Genomic DNA, 19631 nt, shown 5'->3' with positions numbered 1-19631 from the left:
TAAAAATCCTAAGTCTTCCAGTACTTATCAGCTGCTGTATGTCCTGCAGGAAGTCTGACACAGTTCTCTCTGCTGCCACCTCTGTCCATGACAGGAACTGTTTAGAGCAGAAAATATTTCCTGCTCTGGACAGTACTTGACATGGACAGAGGTGGCAGCACAGAGCACTGTGTCAGGCTGGAAAGAATACACCTAATACTAAAGTCGTCTGAACCCGGAATTTGTTGACTGGATTGAAATTGACTTGTGGTATATAGCTACTCAAGATAATATACCTATTGTAATACTAAGCTGTATGTACAATAATGTATCTGCTGTAATATTGCCCCCTAGTGCCAAAAATATAACTTCTATAATGCTTTTCCAATGTAATAGAATATAACTATTATAACACCGTCTCCTATAAACAAGATTATAACTACTTTACCTATACTGCCACCTATGAACAAGAATATAACTATAATCCTATAGCTGTGTAAGTAGACCCTTTTTATGAACTCTGGAAAAAGATGTCTGAGGTGCTTTGTTTCCATTGCTCACCTCTGCCACTGACTTGCCTCTAATTCCTCTTCAGGAGATGAGAAGTAATTAGTCGGGGAGACCACCAGATCCAGCAGCTATAATTATACAGAGGACGGAACAAGGAGATTTGTATTCCTGAATAATTACAATCAGCACTCACTTTACATCCTGCAAAACTTCTCTGGGATCCCATCCAAGGTTCCTGCATTGTTCTTAGTCGCTTTATAAATAAACATATTATTCACGCCAACGCTTTTATTATTATTATTTTTATTCGCTGCATGCAGTTTTGGGTAATTAGCCACTTATTTGCTTTCTCTGTAATTAGTGTTGAACTGCGAAGTTCCCCCCATAGATGACTGTGCAGGCGGCTTTTCCTGTTTTGGTGGTTTAATAAACTTTTTCTCCGCCTGTTTATTTTTTTCAACTCTAATCTCTCCCCAGCATATCTAATATACCATATTAAATAATTATTTTTTTTTGCATTACATTAGGTAGGGTGTAGTACACATCATACTCAGTTCACAGTATCACACATGATGGGCTTAGATACAGTGGTGCTACAGACAGTATCACACACCGGATTAGGAGAAAACATAACGTTATGTGTGTAAAAAAAAAATTCATTAAAAATTAATGCAAAAAATAACAAATGAAAGTTTTAGATACACTGGTTTAGCAGACAGTATCTTACGAGTGACTAAGGGCTCAGCCACACTAGCGTTTTTCTTTGTTTCTAACGGATCCGTCTATATTAATTAAACGGATGAGCATTAACTGATGAGCAGACTGATGCAAACTGATTGCAAAATGTTCATCTTTTTTAATGGTCCGTTTGTATTTTGGCTTAAAAAAACTGACTTTTGTACATCAGTTTGCATCCGTTTGCATCAGTCAGCATCCGTTTTTTCTATCCGTTTATTTTTCTCCTTTGGTTTCTTGCTGCTTCTGCGCATGCTCAGTGCAAAAACGGATGAAAAAAACGGATGTGAACGGAAATACCTTCCGTTTTAGATCCGTCCTCATTGACTACAATGTAAAAAAAAAACGGAAGTGCACTTTCCGTTCGTAATCCGTTTTTTTAAGCGGAAAGAAAAATACTGCAAACACTATTTTTTCTTCCGTTCAAAAAAACGGATCTTGAACGGATTGCATGCAAACGGAGCACAATTAGGGCAAACGGAGCACACTAAAATAGCATGGGAATCTATGGGGATTTTAACGGATCCGCCAGTTTCCGTTTTGCTTACTGTAAAACGGAAAAGGTAGACGGAATGGTGCCGGATGGTCAAACGCTAATGTGAACGTAGCCTTAGATACACAATTCCAGCAGTTAATATCACACATGTGTTCACATGTCACATGTGATCGGCCTACAACAGCCATAAACATTAGACAGAATTAAGGTGCGTTTACACGTAACAATTATCGTGCGAATTTGCGATCTATTTCGAACGATAATCGTACGTGCAGCGAACGATCAATTGACGAACGAGAAATTGTTCATTTTGATCTTTCAACATGTTATCAAATCGTCGCTCGCAAAAAATTTGCAGATCGTTCCGTGTGAACAGTCGTTCGCCGATTTAACCAATGTGCGAGATAGGCTTAAGCGATCGCAAAACGATTTTCTGTACGATATATCATACCGTCTAAACGCCGATCGTTATGAAAAAAAAAAATCGTTACTCTGACATTGTTAATCATACGATCGGGCCAATTATCGTTTCGTGTAAACGCACCATTAGAAGGGTGCTGAACAAATGATGATTTGGTGAGGTGGGCAATCAGAGCGGCGGGGCGATCGGAGCGGCGGCGGTGGCGATCGAGCCGGCGCAGGGGGCTGTGGGCGAGCGGGGGGCCAGGATGCGAACGGGGGGCCGGACGGCGGGCGGGTCTGCGGGCGGCCGTCACGTGATGACTGTTTACACGGAACGATCGGCAATTTTTTTGCGAACTACGAACGACGATTTATGAACATGTTAAAAGATCAAAATGAACGATTTATCGATCGTTCGCCGTGTTTACATGTACGATTATCGTTCGAATTCGATTGTTATCGCGAAAATTCGCCCGATAATCGTTCCGTGTAAACGTAGCATAATACGGGTTTAAGACCAATCTGGGAAAGTTCTTTATAGGATGATAGATTAGCGACTATTGGATGAAGAACCCAAACATGGCTAAATTTACCTTGGGCTGTCAAAGTGGCAGTTTGTTGTTGGATCTCACCCCATGAACAATCATATTGGTAGAAATCAGCTGTTTTTAACAAGTTTAATGGAATGTGAACACACACTTTTTATTATAAATTCTCTGGAAAGATGCATAGTAAATATTAACACTTTGCTGTCTGGTTTGTCCTGTTTAAAGATCCAGCTGGAATTTCAGGCTGGGCCCCTCCCCTGGATGGAGAAGAGATGTGTATTCAGCACCCTGGAGACCTCTGCTGTGTTGTTGTTATGTTACCATGGAGCAGAGGAGACGCTGCTTTAGAGGAAGAAGGGTGCAGAAGCAAGCAGGGAATACATTGATCCTGCAAACCTGATCCCTATACTAGAGACGCCCCCATTCTGCACCAGAGTCTGAAAATTAATAATTCAGACCCCCCAAGATGAACATTGTATTATCCAGGTAAGATTTACACAGCCGCCTGCTACCTGTGTACCTGCATGACTTCTCACTATGTGTATTACAATTAGACCCCAGCATGATTGATAATATCCAGGATTTTACAGACTTTTTCTTTAGTTCATTTCTTCTGGCAGCAGAATTACTGGGTGACATGTCACTGGTGCAGCCTAAATACCCCCACTTCTCATATTGTCACTTTAGAGGCATTGTTGATTATAAATATTTATCTGGATTCTTTTCGCATTTAAGTTTGAGGCTCCATTTATATTCTGTCATGAATCATTTCTCATAAAAAGTAACGCAGCAAAGATAATTTTTAGTTTCTCTTGAGGGTACAAACACACGCGGCTTATACGCTGCGTATTTACTGCTACGATACGCAGCAGATACGCAGCAGATTAGATCTAAATAACTGAACACAGTATCAAATCTGCTGCGTATCTGCTGTGTGTGTTTGTACCCTAAAACTTCACACATCCCAAGTGCGACCCAATGTGCTACTTTATTTGGTAACTTGTATCAGGTGGGGGTCAGGCTTTGTAATACAGCTCTTCCTTTTTTTGTTTTATAACTCTTGTATTCAGTCATGCTGGGCTTTTTGGTTCCTTAGCATTCTATAACTATCTCGTGCCTAGAGTGGCACAACCTGGAACTGATCAAATTCATATATCTATCTATTCATATATCTGGTGACTTATGTATGTCTGGTGGCTTCCACTGATATCCTGCACTGATGATGATTTGTAGATTGTTGTATAATATCCAGGCCCTTTATAGTGATTATATCTCCTGACCCTCCATGTCTCTCATCAGTCGTGGCAGCAAGGCCTGTAATTTCCACTAATGGATAATTGTTTGTATCTGTTGAGCACAGACCATGTTCTGCTGCGTATGCCTTGATAATGAAATAATTATAACTTGTCCTTCTATTGTCACCAGCCATAAAGATGAAAATCAGATTAGAGATTAATTTAGAGAGGTTTATACTGAGAGAGTCTCACTAGTATCATCAATAAGGTGCTGCATGCCATGGCAAGGGTCACAACTTCCAGGAAAATTGAAAGAGCTTCTCTGATGCACAACATTTATCACCTATTAGCCATCTTTAGATTTAGTTAAATGGAGCGAAAGTGTGCATGCCTGACTGCTGTGTAACCTCTGTTCCTGTGATCAGTGGCAATCTTGGTGATCAGACATTATCACCTATATTATGGATAGCAGACAGATATTGTTCATGGGAAAAAAAACTGTCCTACTGGAGGGACCCTTAACAGTCTTAGGGCTCGGCCACACTAGCGTTTTTCTTTGTTTCTAACGGATCCGTCTATATTCATTAAACGGATGAGCACAAACTGATGAGCAGACTGATGCAAACTGATTGCAAAATGTTCATCTTTTTTAATGGTCTGTTTGCATTTTGGCTTAAAAAAAGTGACTTTTGTACATCAGTTTGCATCAGTCAGCATCCGTTTTTCTATCCGTTTATTTTTCTCCTTTGGTTTCTTGCTGCTTCTGCGCATGCTCAGTGCAAAAACAGATGAAAAAAACGGATGTGAACGGAAATACCTTCCGTTTTAGATCCGTCCTCATTGACTACAATGTAAAAAAAAAACGGAAGTGCACTTTCCGTTCGTGATCCGTTTTTTTAAGCGGAAAGAAAAATACTGCAAACACTATTTTTTCTTCCGTTCAAAAAAACGGATCTTGAACGGATTGCATGCAAACGGAGCCCACTAAAATAGCATGGGAATCTATGGGGATTTTAACGGATCTGACAGTTTCCGTTTTGCTTACTCTAAAACGGAAAAGGTAGACGGAATGGTGCCGGATGGTCAAACGCTAATGTGAACATAGCCTTAGTACTACTCTTTGCCTTGGCTGACCCTCCTTATTGTTATAGCAGAGTTCTCTTTGTTCATTGCATCAGTCCAGGTAACCAGATATCACCTAACATTCACTTCCTCTCCACAGAGATGCCCAAGTTAAGATCATGGAGACCACAGTGTCCAATGCAGAGCATTATTTTGGACAGTTCTGCTCAATACTGGCATCTTACACACGCAAAACAGCCAAACTACGGGACAAGGCTGATGAGCTTGTAAAACAACTTATTGACTTTGGAAACACGGAGAACCCTGAACTGAGGAGCACCATGAAAAACATGGGGGAAGAGCTGGCAAAGATCCAGGACTACAGACATGCTCAGGTATCGTATCACGTGTGTACATGTTACGTTATTACTACGGATCCTAATCAAATTGTAGAGATTCCTATATGATGAAAAGAATTTATATAGCCTCTATGTAATACACTATTAGGCTATGTTCCCACACAGTATTTTTGCTCAGTATTTTGGTCATTATGTGAATGGCCATTATTTGTTGCCAAATAATTGCCATTATTTGCCGGCTGTTGTTTTGAAATAATGGACATTATTTGTTGTTAAATGCCATCCACTAAATATCAACAGTGTGTGAACATAGCCTTTCTGTCAATCCATTCCTGGTTTTGGTTGCAAAGTACTGACCAAAAATACTGTGTGAGAACATAGCCTTGCCCTGCAGCAAGTGACCGCTTTCCATAGGGATATCTGCATGCCAAAAAGACTTAACTTGAAGCTTCTGGGCCCCACCTACTATGTGGCATTCATAATACTGGCATCTCCTTATGTGGCAAGATGAACATTGGGCACCAGGGGCTGGGGGTTACTGCCATTTCTCTACCCGCAATAGTAATATGACTGGTACCAATCCCCAACCCCAATCTCATTCAGTATCAACACAATCACATCACAAAAATCGGTTTAGTTATGCAAATGTGGTTTTCAACCGTAGTGTGTGAATAGCCATTCTGATGGACTGTAGGAACCACAGTGCCAGGCATCAATGACTGGTTCAGTCTTGTTTTGGATGGCATTTGCCATTTACATCTATAGTGGGCATGTAGACTGGTTGCTGGTTTCATTTGTCCCCATCATTTATTAAGCACAAAAACGCTACATGTCAGTGGTTATGAGTTCTTGTATGTTGTGCTGCTGCTAAAACTAGGGGTGAAATGCACAAGCAAAGCTTCAAAGCTAAATCCAGTATCGGAGAGAGAGGTCGCTCCAGCTGTCATGTCTATGCAAGTCAATTACCAGAGCGCTGTGCTGCAATCGTCTCCCAGCGCCTGCATGTCTCATCTCCATATTCATAGCTCCTTAATCCTCAAAGCCATAATCTGCATGTAATGATTTTCATCTTCTGCCCATGGAAAGCTGACCTTTGCTGGGTAATTTGAAACACAGAAGCGTGTTAATGAATCAAGCATGCTGGCAGCTAAATGATCTCTCTACAGGAAAGAGGAATGAGAGTGGAGGTGAGGGCCGCCTCGCAACCTTCTTAATCAGCCACTTTTCCTGGAAACAAGACTGCTGGCGAGCTAATTATTTACTCATTAATTGCTGGCTGACGATTACTAGGGAGTCGTCTTCTCCCCGGTCATGTTCACATCCTCTACAAACACCTTAACAAAGCTATATAAATATATATATATACACCCTGGTGGACTGAGCGAGACAAACTGTTCTGGAATCAGTAGTATTATGGTAAATTCCGTTGAGACGTTGTGCTGCCTGTGTATAGGCGAGAGGAGCCCAACACCTGAATGGGTGAACCAACAGCTAATATTACAGCCAGATGTTGAAGCTTAGGGAGTGTTCGGTCACTTTTGTTATGGTGAATTATACAGTGCACATTTAATGTCTGCCATAATGAAACCAAAAAACAATAAGACATAATCTCGATACGATCACTATGAGTACTTTATTACCTGTAGCCTACATGCTCCCAATAGTGAAGAAGGGGGAGTTGGTACACTACTGTGAGACCCACAGGTTTAGTAGGGCCCTTGAGGATCAGTGTTGGGATCCTTATCTGAAGTTAAGAGAAAGTGTCCACTCGTTGGCTGATCACATCTTTTGTGCAGCCCTATAAATCATCTTTATCGCCCAGTGTAAACAATATATTTAAATGGGTGCGAGAACGACACAGCGGTCATTTGTGTGGCTTGGCTGCTTGATTAATTATGCCGTGCAAGTGATCGCCAATCTCGCTGATCGGTGCTTATTTGCAGCCGTGGTCAGCCAAAGATCGCTCCGTCTAAAAGGCCTTTTACTTATACATATTGCAGCCTCATTTGTCTGGTAATCTTAGTCTTCCCTACACTTCTTCAAAGTGTAACTTTATGTCTTTTGTATATGCAGGTGGAGAGACTGGAAACCAAAGTTGTAAACCCAATGAAAATGTATGGACCCTTAATAAAGGAAAGGCGGGTAAGATCTAAATTTTATGTATCTATATGACCTCATATTCTGTATCCAAATACACCGTATGGATAAAAGTATTGGCCCCCACTTCTTCATCACTGAATGCAGGTGTTTCATTCAGCCCTATTGCTGGTGTATAATATCAAGCCCCTACCAATGCAGCCTGCCTTTACTACCAAATATAAGAGAATGGGTCATTCTGAAGAGCTCACTGGAGCCCAGGGTGGTCGTGTACTATGATTCCACAAGTATGCTCATTACATTTCTTCTATGGCTAACTATGAGTGGCGTTACTGAAAAGTGAAAGCATTGAGGAGCCACAACAACTTGTAAAGGACTGACTGGCTCACACAGAGCCATGACCTTAACCCTAATGAACACCTTCATGATTAACTAGAACGAAAAATGTCATCTAGGCCCTTTCACCCCAACATCAGTGTCGAACATCACAAATGCTCTTCTGGGTGAATGGGTGAAATTCCCAGACACCTCCAAAATCTTGTAGAAAGTCTTCCCAGAGATGTAGAGGCTGTTTTAACCACAAAGGAAGGGACAACTCCATATTAATTTCCATTAGAATGAGATGTCCTAAAAACTTCTGTAGCTGTAGTGTGTTTGTCTCCCAGTACCTTTATACTTATAAAGGGGGATATTTATTAAGGCCGGGTTCACACACTGTAAAACACCAGTACCAGAATTGGGATGCAGGCGCATCCAGTAGCAGATTATAATAGGCCCTTTTCAGGTGGTAGCTCTTGGCCCTGAGCTCCTGGGGGGCCCATGGCCAGCCAAACAGACTTATACTTTCATTGGAGTATTGTCCCTGGCTACAGTTTTGCCATGACTTGCAAAAAATTCATGTTTTTTACCGCAATTTTGCACAGATCAGGACATCATGACATTATGCATCCTGTACTATGAACACTACGCTAGTGCTGCCATATGTACAGTAGGGTGGTGGTGAGGGCCCAGGCCTGGTGAACAGCCCAGGGCCTATGGTAAAGTTAATCCGACCCTTGTCACATCAGTGTGTGCCCGCACCCCAATTCACCATAGCACACAATGGAAAGTGCGGCCGGTGTGTGAACACTTTTTCCTGCGACCGCTAGGGATCCCAGCCAGAGTGTATACTATGTGTATACACTCCGGCCGGGATTCCATTGACTGCAGTGCAACGTAAATTTTCTATTAATCACGGCTGTTGTTGCAAATCGTCAAAAAACGGACGTGATTATTAGAAAATTTACGTTGTGAGAACTGATAGATGCCTAAAGGTGCATCTACCCCAGACCAAAAAGTCACATTTTTTTGCACAAACAAAGCAGTTGCATATAAATGCATGAAACACTTGCAAAGTGGGCAGGCAGGAGACACAGCATGGTGTAAGTGGGATTGGCCTCCATCTGTGACATAAATTGTAGCGTACATCTATACTGGCTTGGAGCTGGTGTAGATTTCTGCAGCTACCACATGGGCAGCCTCAAATAGACCAGATTTATTTAGTCTTTGTCTCTTAATAAATCTGAAGTGGGTGAATTACACTTTAGACCAGCATATCCATACTTGATAAGTTTCCCTTATAGTGTATTGCTAGTATCTGTATTAGGTATCCATATTACATTATACCCTATAGGCACTTATCTATATTACATGGTCTTTATTTTAGTTGTTGCAACCAGATAAGCTGCTGCATCCTTTAATCTTTGTAAATACAATATAAGAAATGAATTGTGCGACATTTCTTCTAAATGGTGTGATGGTTTATTGTGAAGTGGATGACATTCCTCCTCCTTGTCTTCCTTTCAGGCAGAAATAAAGAAATTCAACACAGTGAGGAACAAAGAGATAAAAGAGCTGCAGAAGTTGGAGAAGTTGCGGCACAGGGCGCCATCTGACCGTCACATGATTGTATCCTTTGCATTTGTTACAGTCTTTCATTTGGCAACATTATCATGAAATATCAAATAGCTGTTATGCCATAGAGGCCATCTTCTGCAGCTTTTATGTTCCTATGGATGAGTTAGGGCCCTGCCCAGGTTGGCCTATGGGTAGGGTAATTATGCTTAAAGGAGAAGTCCGGCGAAAATTTTTATGAAAGTATTGTATTGCCCCCCCAAAAGTTATACAAATCACTAATATACACTTAGTACGGGAAATGCTTATAAAGTGCTTTTTTTCTCTGCACTTACTACTGCATCAAGGCTTCACTTCCTGGATAAAATGGTGATGTCACGACCCAACTCCCAGAGCTGTGCGGTCTGTGGCTGCTGGAGAGGATGATGACAGAGGGACACAGGGCACTGGAGAGACACTGACCATCTCTCTGCCATCATCCTCTCCAGCAGCCACAGCCCACACAGCTCTGGGAGTTTGGTCGTGACATCAGCATTTTATCCAGGAAGTAAAGCCTTGATGCAGTAGTAAGTGCAGGGAAAAGGGCACTTTATAAGCATTTCCCATAATAAGTGTATATTGGTGATTTGTATAACTTTTAGGGGGCAATACAAATACTTTCATAAAACATTTCCCCGGACTTCCCTTTTAACCATCAGTGAAAGGGGGTGTCCTAACATCCGTCATTCTTATTGGGCATGGCAGAGGACATCTTCTTACAACATTTTTATTCTAATATGATAATATTATGGTATGATTAGTCCTGTGTGATTTGCTCCTTGACTTTATCATTACAGTCCCAGGTGAGTGTCTTATGTCATTCAGTCTAAACCAAGGGTTCATAGTAGGAGAGTATCAGCTCTTGTGGCCAGTCTACAATTCACTTAAAGACCCTGGATTCTATGCTTCCATTGGATGAGTAAAGCATACTTATACTTATTGTATCAATCTGTAATTTGAAACTGCACAATTTGATTTGGATCATTCTAGTATTTTGTGGATATGTTTTTTTTATATAATTATATGGACAGCTGGTATATGTTATACATCTTCATCATATACAGCAGATATGTTACAAATCTTTATATATATAATGATGTGGATGGTGCTGGTATGACCTTGACATCTACTGATATAATTATATATCTACAACAAATATATATTATAAACCTTTGTGTATATAATATGGAACATGCTGGGATAACCTGGACATCTACTGATATAATTATATATCTACAACAAATATATATTATAAACCTTTGTGTATATAATAAGGAACATGCTGGGATAACCTGGACATCTACTGATATAATTATATATCTACAACAAATATATATTATAAACCTTTGTGTATATAATAAGGAACATGCTGGGATAACCTGGACATCTACTGATATAATTATATATCTACAACAAATATATATTATAAACCTTTGTGTATATAATATGGAACATGCTGGGATAATCTGGACATCTACTGATATAATTATATATGTTCGACTGGTATAAATTTATACCACTTAAGCACACGCAGAATATTGTTTAGGATGAAATCTTGGTCCTGAATACCATTTTTATGTGTGCGGCTGACCTAGATGGAACATAGGACCAAGCGAGTGAGAATTACCAGATAATAGTAGTAAATTATTGTACGCTCCTAATCTCCAACTTGTTACATTTCCATTATCGCCCAGTATGATGATACTTCACCCACAGTACAGGGATACTAACTCTGATGAGTCAGATTTAATTTCACAGCTATTATCAAGCACTTTAAAACTCTTACAGGGATATACACGTAAGTGGCATTTAAAGGGAACAGAACATAAATTCCTGCATTTAACAAACACCCAACAAATAGTGCAACATATTTATATAAGGAACAGAAGGGCCAGCCAGCGATATTGATCGGGCCTTCATCGGCCCGTGTAATAGGACCCTAAGACTTGATGCTGCAATTCTTCAATTCCCTTATAACCTTTTTCGCCCTCCTCTGTACCTTCTGCAGGTCAGCCATATCCTTCCTATATACAGGCACCCAAAAGTAAATAATAATCCATACGTGGTCTTACTGGTGATTTGTATTGAGGAAAAACTGCCTCTTTTGATGCATCCTATGATTTTACTTGCCTTGACAGCAGCTTCTTGGCGCTGATCACTAGAGTTTAGTTCACTGTCCACCAATATCTCCAAGGCCTTTCCAAGTGTAGTTTTGGCCAAGAAGCAGTGAGGTACTGTAGTAGGCCTCATTAATAAAAAAAAAAAATCAGATTCAAGTTAAGTTCTCACTATGTTCCAGACGGTCATCATTTTAGCGCCAAATGACGGCCACAAATAAAGTTCATTAACATTATTTGTGTCTGTCATTGCCATAAGATGGCCGTCTGGAAAGACGGACATCAAATAGCCTGATAAAGACTGTGTATGAACATAGCCTCAAACTGTCAACATTCTAGTGTTTCAGTAGTAACTGTGGGCAATTACTCCACAGCAAAAGATCGCCACCAGCAGGCTACAAGAACTGTAAGAAATCTGACCAAAACTTATAGGGATTTGTAATAGAATTTGATTTTGAGCTCTCACTCTTTCTGTCCTGGTTGCTTTTCAGTCTTCCCTTGATGCCCAAAGCAAGGTAAACAGCCGCTAATGTTGTGCGCCTGGCATAAGTCACATACATTCCCGGTGTCAGAGAATGATTATCGTAGTAGCCATCAACCCTCCGACCAGTCCTCTCATAGCAACACAATGAAAGGGTTGTTTTTAGTAATGACCAGGCTTCTAACAGGAGGGGCATTAAAAACAGTCATGCTAATATGGGTTGTTGCACCTGTAATGGATGATTGATTCCAGGCACTAGATTCTGTCTATACTGTAGGAATAGGGTCTCAATACTGTAACTCTCCAGTTGTTGCATGGGTGCACCCCAAGCCTTGCTGACAGCTGTATTCTCACAACAGCAGGAGAGTCACAGGTTGGAGGCCACTGATGTAAATGTTTGAAATCATCCAACCACTATTACCAATATGATGAATGGAGTTGTAGTTACAGCCTGGCAGATCTTTACATTACTGCTTCTGTTTTTTTATTTTCTCTTATGTTCTATTCATAGAATTGCAGGTTTAGAGTTCAGGAGAGGTTCCCTGTAAAGCTACACTGAGGAATCTCTTCAGCAATGTATAGTATGATGTGTATAACACTCAACTACCCTGACTACATATATAGTGGTGCCTTGGATTACGAGCATAATTCATTCCAGGACTGTGTACTCCAAATCTACTCTTAAACCAAAGCAAAATTTACCATAAGAAATCACTGAAATGCCGACAATTGGTTCCACATCCCAAAAATAATGATTTTTTATTCTGAATAACATGTAGAACAGATAAAACAAACAATTAGAAACAGATGAATATGTGATACTATAAGTTACTGTACAGTATAGCAATCAGCATGTGAAGTATAATGTATAGTAAGTGCATAAACCTGAAAAACAGCAGCAGTTTGTAGATACAGGATGGAACTGCAGATCCCCATAATGCAGTAGCGTAGTACCACACTGAGGACAGGGCAGGAGGACAGTGACAGAAACTTTTCTATACAGCCGTGTGAAGGAATGAGCAGTGTATAGGGTGAGCCCAGTATAGCAGCACCCTCTATCCAGAGAAAGAGTGGTTACAGTCCTGTCCCCTGATGTAAGCCCCAGCCTGAAGTGGATCTGCTATGATATGGAAGGTGAGGGAGACTTCCTGGGTCAGAGTACTGTGCTGTAGACCATGCTATGCAGACCATGCCCCTCCTCCACTCCGCGTCTGACCCAGTACAGGGAGCTCTTAAACCAAAGCAATGGTGATCAGTTTATAGCAATCAGTGTATAGAAGACTTTACCAGATCACCTGTGGGTTTTCTCTCTGCTTGTAAAAGCTGTGAACATTTAATTCCTGCAAAACTGCAGTTTATTCCCTTGGTACAAACAAGATATGCGTAATCAGATCACATGTACAAGACGCTGCTCCAGATTTTGTATTCTATAACAGTTCTAATCCATCTTGTTAATGAAGACAGGTGAAACAGAGATTTATGCCATAACGCTTATTATCTGAAATATTTATGTATCATTACACTTTAGACACAAGATTTACCCTTATATGATACCAGAACCAATTAAATATAATTCCATGTGATATTGACATTTCCATAGGAAAGACTAAGCTAAAACCTAGTGGGCCATCCTGGTATGACTCGGTCATCTTCTGTTATAACTATACATATACATCTAGTATAAGTAATACATCTTCTTGTATATAATCATATCTTATGGTATAAAATTGTAGATGTACAATATGTATAATTTATTCATAATCTTGTACCAGGTTGTTACTATGGGCATTGTATGGTATATGGTATAAGTAAAAAAAACTACCAGTATACAGAATATGCATGATTTATGTATAACCTGGGCATCCATGTGTATAATAATAATAATTATTATTATGACTGACCCATGAACTATTGGGGGAGACTGTGTAGCTTCTATGGGGTCCACAGAGATAGGGGGCTGCTCCAGGTTCCTCTTACCTCTTCAGTGGTGTGATCTGGTTCTGTGATGTTAACCATTAAGGAAATAGAAACTGTACTGATGATACATATGTAATAGGGCGGCAAAGACCTTGTCCGCCTGTTGTAAGTTATAAATGTGCGGTGATATCAAGCAGCGTAAAAGCCACCTCTTTGCTTTGGGGCCACTGTCTCCATCGATGTAAACTAAGTGTGCTCCATCTTCTTCTTTACTTTATAGGCGGAGTCAAGTGTTCAAAAAGCTTCCGTAGATGCCGCCCGCACCACCCTGCAGCTTGAGGAGGTCATTGATAACTTTCAGCTACAGAAAATCAAGGACATTCAGGTAAGGGTTAACACTTGCCCTTTTATTCTAACTGCATATATAATACCAGATCAATCAATGTCTGATTCTAAGCTTTGAAATTCAAGTGCTGGTTAATCCTAGAATGGCAATTGTTACTGACCATAGTACAGGCAGGGCAGAAGGTAGAGATCTGTGGGCAGTGTAACTCTGAATGGCACATAAATCTGTATTTTTATACAGATCTGTAAAGAGCTGGAAGCCATTAGTGGTCGTCACTAGTCTAAAAAATGGTCATGTTCTAATTTTAGGAAACTCACTGAATTCTTCTTTTTATTTTTTCATACAGAAAATCTTCTCAGATTTCCTAACAATTGAGATGATTTTTCACGCTAGAGCTCTGGAGGTTTATACCAGTGCCTTCCACAGTCTGCAGGAATGTGACTTGGAGAAAGATATGGAGGTAACGCATTATGTGTCTGACTACTCCCTACAGGAGATCATGGGACGTCAGCCACAAGTATATTCTCTGTTGTGGTAATATGATGGATAATTATTTTTTTCAGGATTTTCGAGCAAAGATTCACATAAACACTGGGACACAGGATGCAAGACCCATCCCTGCCACTAATGTTTCCTCGAATACAACCTGGCACATGAGCAGTATGGTAAGATGATGGCATATAGCGGACATGTTGGTAGTCACTTGAGTCTAGACAGGTGCCTAGTTATACAGAATTACAGTGTTCAGGTGAAGAAAGACTGCAGGGAGCCACTCATCTTAACTCCAGGGGCCTAGCTTCTCCCCCAACATACAACCAAGGACTCAGAAACATTCTTTATTTTTTGTTGGGAGGCATGACAATTTGACTCCCCCGACTACTAAAACCCATCCCTGACCCATCTCTCATCAATGAAGCACTGGGGGGGCTGCAACGCCACAAACTACGCTGTGTCCAGTTAACCCTTCACCTGACCCTAGCAGTCCTTGACAACTCGCCTAATACAGGCAGGTGCCCTACAACACTGCAAGGGCAAGCAGATTTTCAGTTCAAAATGGCCATCATTACATAGGTTGACATAAGTCCAAAAAGGTTCCTAGTCATAAAGTGATGGAGGTACAGGTAGTATAGGCTCCCAAATGGCAAGTCTGCTTAGTACTGCAGCAAACATGGTCAGTGTGTCTGGGAACAATGTTATACAGGTATAAGCATATACTTTTTATTCAAGAGGTTGGAAAAGCTAGATGAGAACTAATGGCTTCCCCTATAGCTTTGGCAGAGATTGTCAGTCAGCTTTTCCATTGCATTGCATTACATGATCATAACTGACAACATTTTTGAAAGCTATAGTTTTTTCCAAGCTGCAGACCCTGAAGGGGTTAATAAATGAAATAATAATAAAAAAAAAAGTGCTGACAGTTCCTGTACCTTGACTTTTCCCCTAAGGACAGCAATAATCCTCTCGGCATGAGCGGCCTCACTTGAATCACCGCTCCGGTAAGTGAGAAGGGTTTCAGGAAATTAAAAAACGTGCTATCAAGAATTGATTCCTTGTCAGGCAAGGCGCAGCTTGAAGTTGTAAGAGACAAGACAAAGTCGCAGGACGGTGTTAGATTCACTGGTCTAGAACCGGCTCGCCCGCTGCTTGTAATTACTGCTCACATGCTGGGGGCCAGAGAGCAGCGGATGCATGGAAATTACCGAATCACTGTAATCCCCGGCCATATTCCTTGCTTGTTTGTGTTGTTGTACAGCACTGTGAAATATGGCAGTGACCATGGGTTTGGGGCATTTTTTTTTTCATGTTTGTTTTTTTTTTTTAATGTAATTAAAGCGTAACTGTCATTTCAGGGTCATTTTTCTGAAAACATTAAATATCAACAGTACAAGCGATTTTAAGAAACTCTGTAATAGGTTTTATGTACTAAAAGAGTTTCCTTCTGTAGTGAAAAAGCAATCTCCCAGCCTCCCCCCTCACATCAAATGAAGCAGGATTTCTGTCTCCATTATGTGGCTATGGAGAGGGGAGGGGCTGTTAGGAGTGACTGAGCACGGAGCAGTCCTGAAGAGCACAACACCCTGCAATCTTCTCTCAGTAAGTTCATAGATAAGCACTGACCTTTCTGAGCCCAGAATCCAGCGGTTTAGGTGCCCAGACAGTCTACAAACAGCTGACCTTCATGTCACCTCTTCCTGCTCCCTCATCTCCCTCAGCCCCTCCCCCCTCCATAAGGATACAATGGAGAGAGCAGAACCCGTCTTCACTGGCTTCTCTGTAATGAAGACGTGTTTGCCTGATAATGCACAGATAAGAAGTCAGGGGGGGAGGCTGGGAGATTGCTTCTTGAGTACAGAAGGAGGCTTTTTTGGCTGATGAAACCTATTACAGTTTCTTAAAATCGCTTATACTACTGATTTCTGCAATAAAAAAAACATGACAGTTACGCTTTAATGATTGATGGATATGTTTACGTGCACGAAGAAAAATGTCACAGAATAGAATGAATCCAGTCATCGGCTGATTTTTTTGCTCTTTAAGGCTGGGTTCACACACTGTATACTTCAGGCAGTATTTGGTCCTCAAGTCAGGTCCTCATAGCAACCAAAACCAGGAGTGGATTGAAAACACAGAAAGGCTCTGTTCACACAATGTTGAAATTGAGTGGATGGCCGTCATATAACGGTAAATAACTGCCATTATTTCAATATAACAGCCGTTGTTTTAAAATAACAGCAAAAATTTGCCATTAAATGACGGCCATCCACTCAATTACAACATTATGTGAACATAGCCTTTCTGTGTTTTCAATCCACTCCTGGTTTTGGTTGCTATACAGCCTCACAAATACAGCCTCAAATATACATAGTGTGAACCCAGCCTCAAGATGTTTATTACATCAAAACGCTGCACGCGTATCAACCTAACCGGTCTTTATGAATAGCATGTTGATAAAGACCGGTTAGGTCGATACGCTTGCAGCGTTTTGATGTAATGCTCAGAAGGTGAATATTCTGGGGGAGATTTCTCAAATCTTGTGAAAAGGAGCAGTTGCCAATAGCAACCAATCAGATCCCAGCTTTCATTTTAAAAAGGCCTCTGTAAATGAATGCTGGGATCTGATTGGTTGCTTCGCTGTTCCTCTGCACAAGGTTTAAAAAATGCCCCCACCTTCCCCTCTGGCTTTGTGAAACATCCATCAAAAAATTTTCAAGTAGAGGAAAAATTATGGAATCACCTTGTAAATTCCATTGCTCAAACCAATACAATATTTTTACGCATGTAAGTGCAGTACACTGAGACTGTACACAAGGACTTCCCAAACAAAAACAAATATAATATGAGTAAGTGATCCTATTCGGTCAATGGTCAGTCATCAAGTAAGTACATTGGCCGTAAAGCTCCTCCCGTAATCTGCCACTGCAGATTACACCGATGTAGGAAGGACGCAGCCTGGGGGAATTAACAGGTTAGAGTGAATATATTGTCAGGAACATCTTGTGTATTACAAATGCAGTATGGCTCTAACAGCATCCCCCAAAGCAGCGCTCTCAGGGTACAGTGAGAAGCCGCATGGCGGCAACCAAGAGTACTAGTAACTACAATGTCCCACTGTTATACCCTATTTGCACTATAACACTGTAGTGTACAAGTACATTATTAGAACTATACTCCTTGTTATCTCCCCTGAGTCATGCAAATGTGACAGAAATGCGTAGGGAGTATGGTTTATTTGGGTATAATACATACACTGCAAAACATCAGTTGTATGTATGGTTCATAACTTTTCCTGGACATGTGCAATTGTGGGAATACTACTTTATGGCCAATGTACTTACCGTACTTTATCACTTACCATTGACCAACTAACTAATAGAATCAGGTACTGTCCTGACCTATTGGTTTTGTTTTTTGGGTGTTTGGGATCATGATACTGGTGCTTTTTAAGCATACTAAAAAAAAGTTTTGTTTTAAACCACTTTCAGTTACTCATATTAAAACCAACACAAGTCTAAAAATGTCAATGAAATGTAAATTAGTGCTTACAGATAGGGGTGGGCAAATTTATAGTACTAGCAAAGCGAAGTGCTTTGCTAGGCTTGGCGGGAGCGACACATAGTTCAAAGGCAGCAGACTGACAAGCCAATGGCCGAGCCTAGTGAAGTGCTTCACTAGTACTGTGAATTCACTCATCCCTACTTACAGACCTTCCCAAACTGTAACCTTGACGAATAGGGTACACAACCCCAACAAGAGAACTCTCAAGTAATAGAATGGACAGGGTTAAAATATGCTGGTTGTTCCCAGTCAGCTTAGGTACAGACAAAATGAGAATGTTATAAAAGGAATAGAAAATCTAAATAAAAACTAGAAGAAAACAAGGTTGGAGGGGGGGGGGGGGTGTTACTTTAATGAACAAACTACAATATTCTGCAGTAAAAAAAGTAGAACCAGCAAAATTCTTTTTGCAGCTTTGGATGTGATTGGAGACTTGACTTCAAAACAGTACAGAATGAGTAAGCATTGCATTAATTTACAAAGTTACTCAATATGAAACATTGATTTAAACCAGCTGTTGGCTAGCTGCAGCTTCAGGATATGCTGGCAGTTTTAATTTCACAACAGCTTCTAATATTCCTCTGAAAGTAAGAAATATAGTCCCTGTGTACATCACGTGATATTTGCCTTGTAGAGCTTGGCGAGCACCCTGCAGAGACAGCAGCCTGTGGACGAGGAGGAGGAAGAGGATAGCGATGAGGACTCTGATGAAGAATACGACTACAGGGAGCCCAAGAGACAGGAATATTCCAAAGGGCGGAAATAAACAGTGTGGTGGTGCCGTACAGACACAGCTCCACAATCGCTCCTGCTCAAAGCGGAGATCACTGCAAAATCCCAGATTACAGGACTGACTGAGGGCAAGTGCAATGCCACAATTATGGGTAATATTTGTACAATCACTAGAGAACACCAAAAGCCACACTGCTGTAGCAAATAGCAATATCATATCTGGGGCTGAAAATCTTGTCATGACATTGGAAATCCCATCACCCCCTGTTATTATTAAGCGGAACATGGATGTTACCTTTTGCAGCTAATAGAATTTGTATCTCAGTTCATTACCATTTTCATAGATCTCTGCATGCTGTCAGTAAATGAGAACATGCTTATTTACATTCAGATGCAGAAAACTCATCTCGTTCTGTCATTAGACTGATAAAAAGTTTTTCTACTTTGGGTACAGTATCAGCTATTAATGGCCTATCCTCAGGATAGACCATCATTTTTGCCTGAAAAATCCTTTTAAGGGTGCGTTCCCACGTACAGGACCTGCAGCATATCTGCAGATTTGATGCTGTATTCAGTTATTTTGTTACATTGATATCAAATCTGCTGTGGATCCTGTACATGTGAACG

At 40.7% G+C, this 19631-nt stretch overlaps 1 protein-coding gene across 1 annotated transcript in view; it reads left to right on the top strand.

Annotated features, from left to right (window-relative positions):
* CIBAR2 (CBY1 interacting BAR domain containing 2) overlaps positions 1 to 19038 on the top strand; it is a 28518-nt gene extending 9480 nt beyond the window's left edge. The window contains exons 2-11 of the mRNA XM_069966312.1: positions 575 to 720; positions 2896 to 3156; positions 5128 to 5362; positions 7400 to 7468; positions 9269 to 9370; positions 10153 to 10158; positions 14151 to 14255; positions 14563 to 14676; positions 14780 to 14881; positions 18907 to 19038. Of these exons, the coding sequence (XP_069822413.1) occupies positions 3137 to 3156; positions 5128 to 5362; positions 7400 to 7468; positions 9269 to 9370; positions 10153 to 10158; positions 14151 to 14255; positions 14563 to 14676; positions 14780 to 14881; positions 18907 to 19038 (885 nt within the window). The 5' untranslated portion in view covers positions 575 to 720; positions 2896 to 3136. The remainder of the gene's footprint in view (positions 1 to 574; positions 721 to 2895; positions 3157 to 5127; positions 5363 to 7399; positions 7469 to 9268; positions 9371 to 10152; positions 10159 to 14150; positions 14256 to 14562; positions 14677 to 14779; positions 14882 to 18906) is intronic.
* The last annotated feature ends 593 nt before the right edge of the window (positions 19039 to 19631 follow it).

Source organism: Dendropsophus ebraccatus, chromosome 4 (assembly GCF_027789765.1).
Source record: "Dendropsophus ebraccatus isolate aDenEbr1 chromosome 4, aDenEbr1.pat, whole genome shotgun sequence".
Lineage (NCBI taxonomy): Eukaryota > Metazoa > Chordata > Amphibia > Anura > Hylidae > Dendropsophus > Dendropsophus ebraccatus.
Note: the sequence above shows the minus strand (reverse complement) of the source record. Positions and strands in the feature narration are given on the sequence as shown.